Source organism: Cynoglossus semilaevis, chromosome 9 (assembly GCF_000523025.1).
Source record: "Cynoglossus semilaevis isolate Cse_v1.0 chromosome 9, Cse_v1.0, whole genome shotgun sequence".
Classification (NCBI taxonomy): domain Eukaryota; kingdom Metazoa; phylum Chordata; class Actinopteri; order Pleuronectiformes; family Cynoglossidae; genus Cynoglossus; species Cynoglossus semilaevis.
The window spans coordinates 16,325,533-16,340,486 of NC_024315.1; the positions used below are offsets into that span (position 1 = coordinate 16,325,533).

At 37.9% G+C, this 14,954-nt stretch overlaps 2 protein-coding genes and 3 long non-coding RNA genes across 7 annotated transcripts in view; 1 reads left to right on the forward strand and 4 right to left on the reverse strand.

The window, feature by feature from the left end:
* Nucleotides 1–37: 37 nt before the first annotated feature.
* Nucleotides 38–2,609, reverse strand: LOC112487487 (uncharacterized). The gene is made up of 3 exons (XR_003050611.1): nt 1,473–2,609; nt 963–1,265; nt 38–914 (listed from the first exon to the last, which is right to left on the reverse strand). It is a non-coding gene; the product is annotated as an uncharacterized LOC112487487 (long non-coding RNA).
* A 168-nt stretch (nt 2,610–2,777) lies between these two features.
* dok7b (docking protein 7b) lies at nt 2,778–13,677 on the forward strand. 2 transcript variants are annotated; one of them, XM_017035057.2, is made up of 12 exons: nt 2,785–3,058; nt 3,197–3,242; nt 4,178–4,269; nt 4,637–4,787; nt 4,883–5,083; nt 7,903–8,022; nt 8,695–8,802; nt 9,586–10,460; nt 11,324–11,432; nt 11,915–12,076; nt 12,638–12,820; nt 13,545–13,677. In XM_017035057.2, the coding sequence occupies exons 1-12, from the start codon at nt 3,005–3,007 to the stop codon at nt 13,664–13,666; spliced, it is 2,223 nt and encodes a 740-aa protein (XP_016890546.1). In that variant the 5' UTR covers nt 2,785–3,004; the 3' UTR covers nt 13,667–13,677. The 2 variants fall into 2 exon arrangements, with proteins under 2 accessions (XP_024914370.1, XP_016890546.1); XM_025058602.1 differs by having other exon boundaries at nt 2,778–4,087; nt 4,178–4,787.
* Nucleotides 4,945–9,729, reverse strand: LOC107989018 (uncharacterized). Its single transcript, XR_001760509.2, has 4 exons — nt 9,597–9,729; nt 7,864–7,924; nt 7,645–7,733; nt 4,945–5,081 (listed from the first exon to the last, which is right to left on the reverse strand). It is a non-coding gene; the product is annotated as an uncharacterized LOC107989018 (long non-coding RNA).
* LOC112487486 (uncharacterized) lies at nt 10,301–11,915 on the reverse strand. The gene is made up of 3 exons (XR_003050609.1): nt 11,655–11,915; nt 10,543–10,578; nt 10,301–10,440 (listed from the first exon to the last, which is right to left on the reverse strand). It is a non-coding gene; the product is annotated as an uncharacterized LOC112487486 (long non-coding RNA).
* Nucleotides 13,662–14,954, reverse strand: part of lrpap1 (low density lipoprotein receptor-related protein associated protein 1) — a 43,091-nt gene continuing 41,798 nt past the window's right edge. Inside the window, exon 9 of one of the 2 annotated variants that reach the window (XM_008317598.3) lies at nt 13,662–14,055. The gene's annotated coding sequence lies outside the window, so the exon portion shown is untranslated. Of the gene's footprint in view, nt 14,056–14,425; nt 14,715–14,954 lie in introns of those variants that run through there. The other variant, XR_003050601.1, reaches the window with a different exon arrangement.

The window sequence follows — 14,954 nt, forward strand, 5'->3', positions numbered from 1 at the left end:
ACATGCCTTACTATAGCCTTACCACAAAAACTCCAGATATGATGTTTTTGGAGTTTGGTTGTAACTATGTGCCATACAGCTCAGTCTCTGAAGAGTCTATCACACAATCACACAGTCAGAGGTGGAAAGTGTACTACAGTATTCTACTTAATAAAAGTACTATTACGCTGATGAAGGTTTAATTTAATATCTCCTAGCAGTTAAAGCCTTGGGCAAGATATAACACTGACCTTTGAAATGTTATTTGGAAAAAGAATGAAAGCTGCAACAGTCAGTTTGAACATAACGCTGTGGCTGATTGACGTAAACCTTCACAATTACCTTGCCTGAAGTCAACCCAGGTCACCACATTCAGATGTATCCCCTTAGGCTAACACCCATTTTTCCTCTACTTTTACATAAAGATACTTCTTATTCTATGACCTATAACTGTACTTTTACTATTTATTATTTGTATTTTTGAGACATCAATCCAAAATCAAGCCCAAAAATAAAGGTCTCCTCTTGTTGATTGACTCAAATCGTAAGTCGCTTTCATTCAAAGTGTCTGCTAAATGTATTGCAATACATTTAACTAGTAATATTTCATTTACTTAACTATGAAATCATATCATAGTTAGTGTCCATTAAATGTTCTAAACATCTGTCTTAATCTGTTAAAATAACAGCATGCCTTCACACAAACCTGGATGCATAGCAGTAATGAGAAAGTTGTCATAAAACTTTGAAACGTAAATAAAATTAATTTCTTTATTACAAATGTATGTTTTATTACTACAATTACTTCCATGGTGTACTAATGATTTCATGAAGATGAACCAAAAACAGGTAAAACTAGAGTGTTACTGTTAAAAATAAGTCAAATAAATGAAAGTCCGATAAATACCTCGAAATGCAAGTTTATGCCCTAAGACCTACTCCAAGTGAATAATTTGTGCTAGAAACCTCTGTTTTTTACTTACAGTAAAATGCTAAGTAGTAAAAAGTAAGCATTAAGTAAAAAGCTAAGTTAAAGAAACCAACCACAACACTTGTACAATGAATGAAATAACAACAACTTTTGACTCTTTTAATTGCAGAAACACTCCACAAGTCCATAGATACACATTTCACTACAAGTCAAATTACAACAGTAACTCTCAGCTTTATTTTAACACTTCAGGTAAAGATGGACAGTTCACATACTCACCACCACGTGCTCACGGGATTCAACAAAAGTCCCATCATCAGGAGTGGAACAACTTGGTTAAACCTCTTCTTTTAGCCTGAAATACAAGATGAAATAAAGAAAACATTACATTACATTAACACATATGCTGTCAGATGATACCATCTCTGACTGGGTAATTTACTGCATAGTATTTGCCCTTCCTAGCCCCGATGTCCTGTAAACATTTCATAACACTCTGTAAATGTTGTCCAAAAGTTTAATTTCTGCTGACAAAAAAAAAAAAAACTGTTTCTTTACTTACTTGAGCAGCTCAAAAACGGCCAGGACGATGTCATTCACGTAACAGCAACCAGATGATTCAGACTTCTTGGCGTCGTGGAGTCCACCGGCCCAGGTGATGGCGATACGGGTTTGCTATTACACCTGGAGGGATTTACATAATCATATATCATATATATCACGAGCGGGCACACATGCTTAAATATGTACCCTCGATAAGACCCAAAACATGCTGCCAAGTGAATAATTTGTGCTATAAACTAAAAACAAATTATCTGAACATGGCGAAATATCACCCAAAACAAGCCTTACTATCACAGAAAAATTTCCCACAAGATTTGTGTTAAAAACTCCCAAAACATCATATCTGAACAAAATATCAAAATGTCAAAATATCACCAAAAACAATCAAGCCTGTAGTCTTACTATAGCAAAAAATGTTGAAAAATAAAAAAAAAAGTCAGAGAAATTAATTTAAATGCATGTTTATGGCCCAAAAAATGCTGCCAAGTAAATATTTTGTGCCAAAAACTCATGGTATATGATCATGTCAAAATATGACCAAAAACAAGCAAGACCATAGTCTTACTATTGCGAAAAAAACCGATTTGCCTTAAAATGAAAAAAAAAATTCAAAAAACATTACATCCTAATATGTCAAAATATCATGAGAATATCATATTCTTATGATGGTAGCCGACTTGAAAGCTCTGGAAAAACATGGCCACTTAATTTTTCCTCTATTTTTTCAGTATTATTAAACATATACATTGAATTAGTAATTTTTCAGTCACATCAAAACAGTAGAGCATCCATTTTTCTCTAGGATAAATTTGTGTTAAGTTGTTAAATAACAACATAACATACATTCAGAAAATTTGGACAAATTGCAACGTGATAGTTGTCATAAAATGTAAGAAAATATAAATAAAATTAATTCTACGTTGAATTTACTCTTTGATCCATGTAGAGAAAATTATTAGCTTTATTTTTATGTTTTTTTTTAAGTTTTATGTTTGTTATTTTACTAAAATGCACATTTTTATGACTAAAAGCATTACTTTCATGAGAATGACCTCTTAAGCAAAAAAATATAATATAAATATATATATATACATATATACATACAGTATATATATGTATATATATATAGCTACCAATAAGTTGCTGAACAAATTTCTGAAAATAAATGTTTCTCAAAAATGAGTAAAAATACACTAATTTGCATTAAAATACTTAGCTATATCAATTTTTGTGGTTAAAATTAAGAAAAAATACACTTTTTAGGTACGTCAACGATCACAGTAACATACTATAGGCTATATATATGCTGCGGCTACTTAGGGGTACTTTAAGAACCACTTTATTGACGTACAATACTTTGTGGATATACATTCACGACGAGTTTCTATATTCAATATAAACATATAAAGACATTCTATTGGTTCTCTGCTGCTGACACACACACACACACACAGTGTCTCTCTCGGTCCCTCGCGCGCGCGCGCTCTCTTTCACTCACTCACACGCACCTGCTGGGAAACATGACAGAAGATGACCGATACAGTTGTCGCGGAGGGACATGTGAAGTTTAGAGATGGAAAAAAGGTTATTTTTGGCAAACTGCCTTCAATTTCACTCTTTTAATCTTTAATTTAAGTTCCTGGTGCGAGCACTGGAACATGAGTGGAACTTATTTTTCTCCTCTGTGTTTCTATGTTTAACTTCAACGTTTTTCCACCGCAGTGGAAGAGTCGCTGGGTCGTTCTTCGGAAGCCCTCTCCCGTTGCAGGTCTGTGGTAAAAACGCTCCTATATCATGTCCTGTGATTATTAACAGTAGCGACTGAGATGTTGTCATATTTGTGATTTATCTATCGTAACGTGCGCTTTTTAAATGTGTTAACCTGGTGTTTGTTTGTCGACGATACGCTACGCTACGGGGGTGCGCACATGCCCCAACCCGCAGTTTCTAAACTGGACTCGGTTATTGTGTACTAACCCGATAAGTTTTCATTTGTTGTTGTTGTTTTTTTTAACTTTTAATAACTTTATTACTCTAATTTTGTGTTTCACTACAGGGCTTTACATTTTTAAATTACCCCAAAGTGAAAAATAGAGTTTTTGCTGAAGCTAAATTAGAACCAGGTGTGTTTCATCTGGTCCTGGTCTGGCGTTAACAAGAGGGCACAATCACTTATGTCTAGGAATTTATATGTTTAATTCAAGTTTTAAAAATTTAAAGTGAATAAAGAGTCTGAGTTTGATTTAATGCAGATTCTGGTAGCAGTGACGACGCTTCAGGTGAGATTTGACTCAAAAAGTTCTTAAAAGCAATTATGTTACTCTAGCATTAAACTTAGTCGAAGATAACTAGAAATTAACCAAAATTACTAGAAAAAATAGCCACACAAAAAAAAAACGTGCTCTGAAAAAAAATTCCTCCTTGAAACTCAGATTTTGTTCAGGTAAATGATGAAGGTTTAGTGTTTAACACTAGCTGTGTGAACCTATATGTCTGTGTGTGTGTGTGTGTGTTATTTGTGTCTGGATTTCGTGGTCACCTGTGCCAGCAGATCATTTTCTCAGGCTCGGCTGTGACAGCTGAGCCATTAACACTGTCTGCAGTATGACACAGGTGACGCTGTTGTCATTTCATTGTCCTGTTCATCACCTTTAAGCCTGTCAGCTTTAACAGCTCTTTGATGAATGTTTGTTTTTGTCTCAGACTGTCTGTCTCTGCTGGTGTACAAGGAGAAGAAGAAGAAGGCCAAGGAGAAGCTCAGCAGTCATAAGGAGCGGCTGAATGTTGCCCTGGAGGTACGTTCTCTGAGGAACCACCGCAGCTTTGGGTTCTTTGTGTAGAGGTGTTACACCTTACACTGTAACCCAGTTTGACTTCCTTTCTGCTGTCATGTGACCACTGTGACGTGAACGGTGTAGGACGGAGGCCAACTGTTGTTAATGTCACCAATGTTACTAACTTTTTTAGGTTCTTCAACTGAGAACTGATAACAAGTACTACATAAAGATCAGTACTAGTACTATTACAACCATGTACAGTTCCGTAAACACTTCCAACTTCTTTGGAGCTTGGACTATTGTGGACTTTTCCACTTGAATATTTCATATGTTTCCAGAACACATTTCAGTTTCTGTCAATGTTAATGAAATTATTTTATGTCAGGGGATCTGTGGTGTTGAACCAGCCACAGGCTACGACGGCGGTCCCTACACTCTCACAATCCTCTGCTCGGCCCACACCCTGGTCCTGGGCTTCAGCAGTCGAGACACCCTGCTGGCTTGGGACGCCCGGATTCGCTACAGCCTTGGAGAAGGTCAGTGTGTCGGTCAATGTAATGTGCAGTGAAAACCTGAAGTCGTCATAGCGATGGACGTGGAACTCAGTCAGTTTTCCATTTCTCTCCTTCAGTCCATCGGTTCAGTGTTAATGTGGAACCTGGTACTAAAATCCAGAGTGGTCCTGCTTCTCTCCATCTGTGCAACAACGTGCTCATCCTCACCAGAGGCCTCCCCCCCGTCGTCATCGGTCACTGGAAGTTGTCTGCATTGCGTCGCTATGGTGCTGTGCCCAATGGCTTTGTGTTTGAAGGAGGGACGCGCTGTGGATCCTGTAAGTAAATGAAGTATCAGAAACACTGGGTATGATGTGCAGACAAAATACGACACATTTCAGTTGTATAATTCTGATGTGGATTTTTGTTGAAGTGACAAAAGTCTCAACACTATTCTTACAAAACAGTGGAAACAAAACCTGAGTGAATGGAAATAGTTGAGTGAATGTTATTCAACACTGCAGACTACAGTATAATACAATACTCTCTGAATCCTGTGTGTGTGTGTCCTTGTGTGTGTGTGTGTGTGTGTATGTGCGCGTGTCAGGGTCGAGGCATCTTCTGAATGTCCAGCTGATGTGAACATGAATTTGAAGAATGAGAGGTTGGTTATGTGGTGGTGTGTGTGTGGGTGTGCCTGCCAAAAAATATGTGTAACAATGCTAGTCAAGCTAGCTAAGTTAAAAAGCACTGAAAGTATATTTAATGTATATATACTGTAGTTTTGCCTAAAATATGTAACAGTTGGCTGAAATATTTACATATATGATCCGAGTGTTAGCTTACAGACTGCTAATATGATCATATTACCTTTGTGTATTATATTCTTGGAAATGACACACAAAAGTCTCGCAACCATAAGTGTGTGTATGTGTGTGTGTGTGTGTCCAGACTCATGGCTCCTACAGGAATAACCATGAGCTCTGTCGTCTCTGGTTTCAGTCTTGTGTTGAGCTGCATCTATAAATACCAGCCTTCTCTTTGGTGGCCACTCATAAAGCGTCTGCACGCCCTCACACACCTCATCCACACATTACCCATCAGCCAAAGGGGCAGCAGAGCCACGCAGCAGAAACAGAGAGTGTCAGAAAGGGAGACGTGTGAGAGTCACGTCAGACGGTGACATTCTTACATTCCTGACGGGAGTGTGAGGTCAGATTACACCTCTAAATGTTTATTTGTATTGGTTGAGTACATGTGACACAGGAGAACAGCAAACTACAAGTGTACACAAGTACTTCATCAACAGCTGGTTTTTCATTGGAATGATTCTACTTCAATAACAACTTGATTGATAAAGAGTGTGTGGCCTGTAGCAAACTTACTAAACTACTATTTTATTCCACCGAGTGACTTGGGTGGAAGCCTGGAACTAAATAAAACAGCGGACATAAATCATCTTGATGTCGAAGCCAAGTTTAATCCATTTAATGCAGGGCAATTTGAGTTGGTCTTATAAAGTTGCTGAAATTGCACAGACTGTTGGAGACTTAAATTAAATATTATTAAAATTAAACTCAGCTTTTTATTATTAGTACCAGGAGTCTTCCCACTCAGATTAAAAGCCTGAAAAGAGATAGTGGCTGAATAAAAACAACTGTCGTTAAAGGTCAGCAGTTAATGACTGTAGTTGAGGTGTAATTTATTACACCACAGTCTCCAGTGTTATAGCTGTTTACTGTTTGTATGGCCCTCAAATAATTCATTTTAACTACATTTCAATCTGATTAATTACAGGGTAGCAGTGAATTAATCACAATTAATCATGATTAATTGAGATAATCCTACATTCCTAAATATGACCAAAAACTATTTATTAAATAACTATTTAAGTTATTTTTAAAACAGAAAGACCAATAACAGCAGGTACTGTAGATGTTTCTCTGTTCTTATCTGTGACTAATCTGAATGATGTGAATATTATTATTATCCTCATCAGTATTAATCTGTCTACCTGCTGGAGCTGAGATGGTGTTTTAACTTCCAGGTTCTTTAGTCAAACAAAACAACTGTCAGTAAACACAGTTTATTATGACAGGCCTGTTCATATATTTCATGAGTAGTTCAATATATTTACTCATTTAGAAAAGTTTTGTTATTGTTTGTTTTTCTCTGAATTTCATTCCTGTAGATTCTCAGGTCGTCGACCTCAGCAGGTCTTAATGACGTTAAGGTGTGAATAACTCCCAGGTTGAATTTCTTTAAGACCTACAGTAACTCATGTCCAAGTAAAAATGTTAAATTAAGTAAAAATGTTGATTTCTTTTTAACCCTTCTTCACTCAACTTAAATGTTGCGTGACTCAAACCAGAGCCAAACTGTCAGCTTTTCTTAATGAACCTCTGTCTGTCGAGCTGCTGAATGCTGTGTGTAACTTAATAAATAATGAGTGGAGCCTGGAGACACAGGGGATTCACTGTGTCTCTGTTTACTAGTGTAATTTCTCATTCTTAAAACTCCTTCTAGCTTAGGGCAGGGTGTTGTTGTTTACTCTAATAATGTGGTCTTAGAATTTCTTTTTAAAAGTCCTTTTAATAAAAAATATTTTTCTGCTTATAAGGTTTGGAGACAGACTGTGAATTAAAAAGTTATAAAAGTGAGAGATTGAAAAATGCAGCAACTTTTTCCCGACAAACAGGAAATAAATAATTTAAGGCCCTTCATTCCAAAACTAAAGTATATAAAAAGTAGACAAACATCAGTGATAAAGTGAAGCTCTGCTTTAATGATCTGGGTATGAACAAACATGACTGATGTTTGACTTTGTCACTGTCCTTTCAGTGTCTTTATGATGTGATGTTTCAAAGTTGAATGATTTTGTTGTCTCTCAGCCTCTTACCTCTATGTGGCGCTGTCACTACTGACCAAAGATCATCCTGACATCTGCTGCAGCCTTTAGAACCTCATCAGTTTTTCTTCTTATTGATCCTGTATTTTACAACAGATTTTATTACTTAATGTGACTTTTTTCTTATATCTTACATCGTGATCCAGGCTTTCATGTGATAAATACTTCATGATCAAAGCGAAGCCTGGGCTTTTAGTTTCATTTACTCACCAGTTCTTTATCCCATGTTCTTTGTCATCCTCTGTTCAGGGGCTGGTGTTTTCTACTTGGCCTGTTCAGAAGGAGAGAAGATCAATTTTCTGTTTGACTGCATCGTGCGGGGCATCACTCCCAGCAGGACACCACATGGTCTGAGACCTTCACTGCCTGGTATGTACACCACTGAGGTTTTTATCTTCACTACAAATGTGTCTCATGCTGACAGTCATGTGACCCCTGTTTGTTTGTGTTTATCATGCTGCATCAATGTATATCATCTTTTTTTTTTTCTTTGTATAAACCTGTCCATGAAAAAAATAAAATAAAATTTAAGAAATAATAAGTAATAAATAATTAAAATAATAATAATAGTAATAAAAATATAAATAATAAATGTAAGCAATAAATAACCAATAAGAAGGAAAATGAACAGAAATATAAGTTTAATCAAATTAAGTAAGATCTATAAAAAGATATAAACAACAATAAAATATAAAAATACTAAAAAAGAGAGAACGGGCCAGGGTTAAGGTCAGGGTTGGATTAATGTAAGGTTTAGACAAGGGTTTTTATTATAAGTAAATATTAATAGTTAGGTTTAGACAAGGGTTGTTTTTATTATAAGTAAATATTAATAGTGAAATGCTCAAATATCCTGTAATGCCCTTTAATTCCCACCAATAAATGCAGAAAATGTTGAACTTTGTACTTTTACTGTAATGTGCTGGAAATTACAGACGGTAAGTGTTTCACTTGATTAGACATGAAAGATTAAATGGAGTGTGTTGATGAAGGTGCTAAAATGTCCTTCAACATCTTCTCTTCATTATCTTTGCTGAGCAGACCTCAGTGCAGATTCAACTTCAGCAGAAGAACGAATCAGTCACGAGGCTTCAGAGCTGGAGAAGAGACTGAGCATGTTATCACAGTGCAGCCTGGCCAGCAGCACAGGTACAGGAGCATCTCTACATTATCACATCATCACTCTGAGCCAGTGTTCTGTCAGATTTGTATGCTGGAAAAAGTGTTTTTCCTGAATAAGTAATATATTTCATTAATTCTAACTGGTAATACAGCAAATGTAGTACTGTATGTATAAACTTCTAGTATGCAGTACATTTATGACAGCATTTGTGTTTTTGTCTTTAACAGTCTGAGGTAAAAAAAAAAAATGTTGAGGAAAATCAACTAATGTACTTGAATTTATATTTTTAATTTAAAATTATACATTAACATTGGTATAGCTACAGGTTTTTAGGCAATTTAGTGTCGTTTTACTCATTTTTGGGACTTTTCTGGGAAATTATTTGGATAGATGTCAGTAACGATCAAAGGTGAATATTCCAAAAAATATGATTTTTTTCTGAAATTTAAGCATTAAAATGGCCCTAGCTACCTGTTTTTAGGCATTTTAGTACATTTTTCATAATTTTGGGAACATTTTTTTAAGACTTTGGGGAAATGATTTGCATAGATGTCAGTAATGATCAAAGGTGGAAGACAAAAAATTTGATTTTTATTTTAAACATTAAAATGGGCCTTGCTACGTGTCAGAAAAGTATACCAGGTTAAAAACTATAAACTGATAACTTTAGCTCAGATTTGTATTTGTGGGCATACAAATTTAACAGAACACCGACTACAGTGCCAGTATAAATACTCCTGTATGTGTATGTGTCGTGTGACATCAAGATTCAGTTTCTCCAGTTCTACTGAACCTTTTGCCTTTCACAGCTTCAACTTACAGTTCCACCACATCTGCAGCAAGTGATGATCGCAGCAGCATCTCCAGCTCCTCCTCCAGCCAATCAGACACAAGCTATGGAAGCAGACTCCACTCATTTTGGGGGGAACCCTTGGCTAGATTTCACCCTTCTTCTGAGACGGTGTCCAGCTCATCTACGCTGAAGAATTTGACCAGTTCAGATGATCGTCTCTATGGTGCTGTGATGGCAGGAGCTGGGACTCGTCCATCCTCCACTCAGCTCCATTCTCGTGGTCTTCATGACAGTGGACGTCAGAGCTCCTTGGACAGTGGAATTGGAATTGCAGCAGGCAGCCAGTCATCCTACTCAGGGAGCTGCTCCTCATGTACAGGGAGCCTGGAGACCTCCAGCCAGGGAGGAGGGGAGGAGATTGACTCTGGGTCTGGTCCGCGTCCTACCTCACCCCCGTCTGCTGCACCTCCTCCACCTCTTGCTGCTTCTCCATCTACACTTACCCCAGAGCACAGCTCTGCTAACTCCCGCTCCTCCTCCAGGTCCAGCTCACGTTCATCTTGTAAACATAGTGAAGATTACCAAGTCCTAAACGTGATGAAAGTTCGCTATGATATCCCCAGAAGTCTTCTCCAGACCATGTCCTTCAGGGAAAACTCCACCCAAGGAGGTCCACCTGAATCAGGGTGGGAGGTCAGGAGCGGGGGGGATGAAGGGAGTGGTCAGAGTCTGAGCAGCAGCAGTGCAGCAGGAGAGAGGGCTAATGTTTTAGCTGTTGTGCAACATCCACAATCAAGGAGCAGTGACAGAGCGCCCTCTGTGGACAGTGAATGTAGGTTGAGACCCAGACCACTACCAGGATGTGGAGGCCCTGTTGGTGAGGAGAAACTGGTAAGTGATATCAACCAATCAATTATCACTAACAAATCAGCACACGTCATTTAAGAGGATGTTAACTAAACGTAGTGGTTACAGTGGAGAACACCGGAGTCAGAGGTGTGGTCAGGAGCTGAAAACACAGAGAAAACGTTAGTCATGGATCAGAAAAACCAGGTCCTAAAAAACATTTCTACATAAGCAGTGATGTTGATTCAACGTCAAACTGAAATGGTTTAACTATGAGTCCAAATTGACTGATTTATAAAGTAGTATGGACTGGTGGTATAGGTTGTAGGGTGCATAGACTGTTGGCTACAGGTGCTGTAGTTTGGATGCAGCCGACCCATTAAGACGTAGTTGGTGGCTCTAACAAAAGTTCTGTTCTGTTATTGATGAACACGACCAGAGCAGCAGATGAGGCAGAATTTCCTGTGATGCTGACAGAAGGTGACGACATGTTTTTAATTAACAGCCTGTGTGTGAGGCAGAGACAGCCAGAGGGAAGGAGAGGGGAGACAGAGGGGGAGGTGATGACACCTACAGAAATCTGCTTCGTAGACAGTCTACTGACCTTCGGCATTAATGAAATGATCTGTGTCAGGATCACATTAGTGATGTCCACCTAAATTGTGGACAGCTTTTGGGCTGTGGGCTGCAGAAGCTGGAAAATTGGGACTCAAGAGACCTCACACCTCTGAACTGGCTGCTTTTTTTTTACTCCTGTCTCCCACTCTAGAAAATGATGGCTCTCACTGCTCCTGTCTCCTCCTGTCTCATCAGAACTTTTCTCTATTTATTTTTTTTAATTCTAATCACTGCAGTGAAAAAACAATTAGTTCTGCTCTGACTGTAACTTCTGTCGTCTCTCTTCACAGTTCAATCAGGATTTTGAAAACAACTACATCACACCAGAGCAGTGGAGAACAGTGAGGTCAGGTCAGGTTCTCAGGTCAGCGCCATCAGGACTGTCTGCAGAAACGCCAGGTTGGTGATGTTAACGTTTATATAAAAATTATAAAATCTTAAATCGGATCAGTTCAGAATAACCTGAGCTGTCGTCACCTTTAACTAGGATTAACCCTAGACCTGAAAAGGATGTCGGTGATTTAGTTAGAAAAAAAAAAAGACTTAACAAAATCTTTATCAATAAAGTTTGAACAAGATAGAATCACATTCATTCTCCTGGAGGATGACATTCTGACTTACTGGAGGGTCCATGTTTGATTCCGTCCCTTCTTCAATCCAGGAGTGAGTTTTGTCAGAAAAGAACATCTAGTGTCAAAACTCTGAATGTCTGCAGTGGTGCCCTCTGTTGGGGACATGAGCAACACGTGATTCTGTGTCCAGTAATGAATTAGAGGGTCTTTATAAAGCATAGCTCACTAACGCTGTCCTCTTCAGTAAACCTGTCAGAGTTCAAATCCCACAGTGTTAGCTGCTAACAAACACACACCCCTCTGTGACAGGTGATCTGTGTGTGAAGGACAACAGTGTGGAGACTGGATTGGACCACTCTCTGTCCTCAGTCACCCTCTGTGTCCCTGTAGCGCCACCCACCACACTGACCATGGATAGATCGACATCATCGTTGTCGTCTTCATCTTCATCATCAGCAGCAGCATCCTGTGGTGAGAACATCTTGGATTTTTTGAATATCAGTCATGGTCATTGCTAATGTGGTTTTGAGAATAGTTTTATCTATTTTTCCAAATTGTATACAGTCTATATGTACTTTGTGTAAGATTTTCCAGATTTACTGCATTTATTATATATATTTATATATATAATTATACTATTGTTATTTACGCTGCGTTTGTTTACAAACATGTTGTGGAGTTTCCAGGAAGGTCAACTCTCATCACTTCTTATTGTTTCCCAGTCAGTTAAATGTTTTTTTTTTCTGATTAGCCCAGTAGCTGTAGCGCTCTTAACAAGTTAACATGTCGTCATGTATTCAAGTATTCATCGATTTAGACGGAAAATGAACATTTACTAGATTAAAATGATTGCTGTTTGTTTGTGGTTCACTGCCTCTAACAGTAACTCAATAGGGGAGGGTGTTCCAGGATCAGTACCTGACTGTGATTGGTCATTGAAATAGTCAGTGTCTGTGTTTGAACTCATCTTTTGTGTGTATGGCAGAGCAGTGTTTTTACTGCTGCTCTCATGTTGGACTTTTCTTCATTCAGGTTTGTTCCATTCTCTCCACGCTGCTGCTGCTGCCTCCCCAGGACCTGGGCTTCATATTGACAGTGCTGTTAATTATGTCAACATCCCTAGTCGACCCCTGCTGGCAACAACTTACAGAGAGCTGCTGCACACATCAGTGAACAGGGTGGAGTCTGGCTACAGTCCAGAATGCACCATCACAGGTAACATGTGCTGACTCTGCAGAAAAACACAGCTTTAAATCAGTGACTGAGGGTGTAATCCTAGTTTATGTTCCTCAGTGGAATATATGTGATATAAATATATGTAATAAATTAAAGATATGACTAAGCTTGATTTTCTAATATCATAACAGTTCAGCAAAGGAAGCTAAAAGAATATATTGAATTCACCATTAATGATAGCATAACATGTTAATAATTAGTTAAATAGTTACTAAGAGTTAGCCCAACTGTGGACATTATGAAAAAAAATATATCTAAAAGCTGGTAAAAACTAAAAAAAAAAAAATAGGATAAAGAAATTTTAATGTTAGCCAAGAAATAAATGTATCAACTAAAGATAACTTAATGATAGCTTAGAATTAGCAACAGGCTAGAAATTGATAAAAAAAAATCAAAAAGTTAACCTTTGGGAGGCAAAGTTTGGTAAACTTTGTCTAAATAATTTAATTGTTTTGAATTATATAGATTTTATATTATTAAAAACAAAAAAGAACAAGAAGAAAAGAAAACTAAATTAGAAATTAAAACTTGATTTAAGGGACAGTTTCCTGTGACATTTGACTATTTCTTTACTACTTCATCTTTATTTGCAGTCAGACCTGAGTTCAAATCGCACAGCTGTTACTTTATGAACAGGACAAAGATCATTTAAAAAAGTGCAAGAAAATATTTAAACAATTTTTGTTCTTATCTGTTCAAACAGAGGAAGGTGCTCTAAGGTTCGCCCACCACAACATCACTGCTGTGGAGACAGATCAGAACGTGAGGACAAATACCGTCCAGATAAAGGAGGACAGACACACCGAGCTGGAGGACAGACGGTGAGGAAACCAACCAGAGGATGGAGGCTACTCAGACGACGCAGTAAACATTGGTAAACTAAAACTTCACACTTAAAAACAGTTTTCACATTCTACAAAAATTCCAGAAAAACAATCCATTCCAGTTAAAAGATAAAAACACAGGACAGTCTCTGAGACATTAAGAATCCTGGCTGTTCTTTTTAAATTTGCAGACAAACTTTGGCTTCGTGGTTTTTCTAAAAAAAAAAAAAGTAACCCCTGCCCACGGTCACCTGCTCAGAGATTAACTTCTTAGCAATCATTCCACAAACGTCGAGAAGTCTGTGCAGATCAGACCAGTGTGGTCTGAGCAGGACCTGGGTGAGTAAATCAGCCGGCCAGTCAGATTATTGACCACAGAAACCTATGTCTCTGTAAGAGAAGGGGAGGAGGAGAGGAGACATCTGTCATTTTTAACCACGAGTCTCAGTTTGTCTGTGTTGTTGAGAGGAAACTCTGTGCTGACTGTTGTAAATATTTACTGCTTTTCAAACTAAGGTTATATAACGGATATATTTAACTGTATTTTTAAACTATGACTCTTTGTATCTCACATGTGAATTTTCCCACAGTGGGACTAAAAGGGAATATTTCTTATTAATTAATTAATTATCCATTATTAAACACTGCTGTTAGGTTTTTAACGTTCTGACGTAATTTTTAAATAGTTTTTAAAAGTGTACTCTCTTACGTTATATTCATAATAACATTAATGGCACATTTCAAATTTCATTTCAAAGTCAAAAGTTAAACAAATGTCATTTATTAAATCTGTGCTGTGATTAACACTTCTCATATGAACAGTATGTACAAAATATTATTTAAACTGCATTTGTATCCAAAAACAGGTACATCAACGGCAACTGGACGGAGTAGGTTTCTTGAAGACGTTTCACCTCTCATCCAAGAGGCTTCTTCAGTTCTGACTGACTACTGGGAAATTCTGGTATGTAGGCTCAGAGAGGCTGCTTACCTGTAACGAGGGTTGTTGCAGAAAGGACGGCTGGAGGTGTGGTGGACCTCACCCCATTCTAAGGAGGGCGGAATGTAAAGTCACAAGGTTAGTGGTGTGAATGAGGAGTGGTACTATAGGTATAGAGGGATAGCGTCACCTGAGCAACACTTTTGGCTGAGTGTTGTTGTCAGGGAGAGAACTCAGGACGACATTATAGGTGGATGAAAGGTTGTGTCTCAAACCTCTGTTGAGAGATGGTTTCTTCACCCCTCTCTCAAACCATCTGTCTTCTGTGTACATCCTCATCCACAAAAGT

Excerpts from the sequence above, each read along its gene's own strand:
- dok7b (XM_017035057.2), top strand. The coding sequence starts at position 3,005 with ATGACCGATACAGTTGTCGCGGAGGGACATGTGAAGTTTAGAGATGGA. Across the intron at positions 4,270-4,636 it reads GGCTGAATGTTGCCCTGGAG|GGGATCTGTGGTGTTGAACC; the intron begins GTACGTTCTCTG and ends ATTTTATGTCAG. Across the intron at positions 11,433-11,914 it reads ACTGTCTGCAGAAACGCCAG|GTGATCTGTGTGTGAAGGAC; the intron begins GTTGGTGATGTT and ends CCTCTGTGACAG.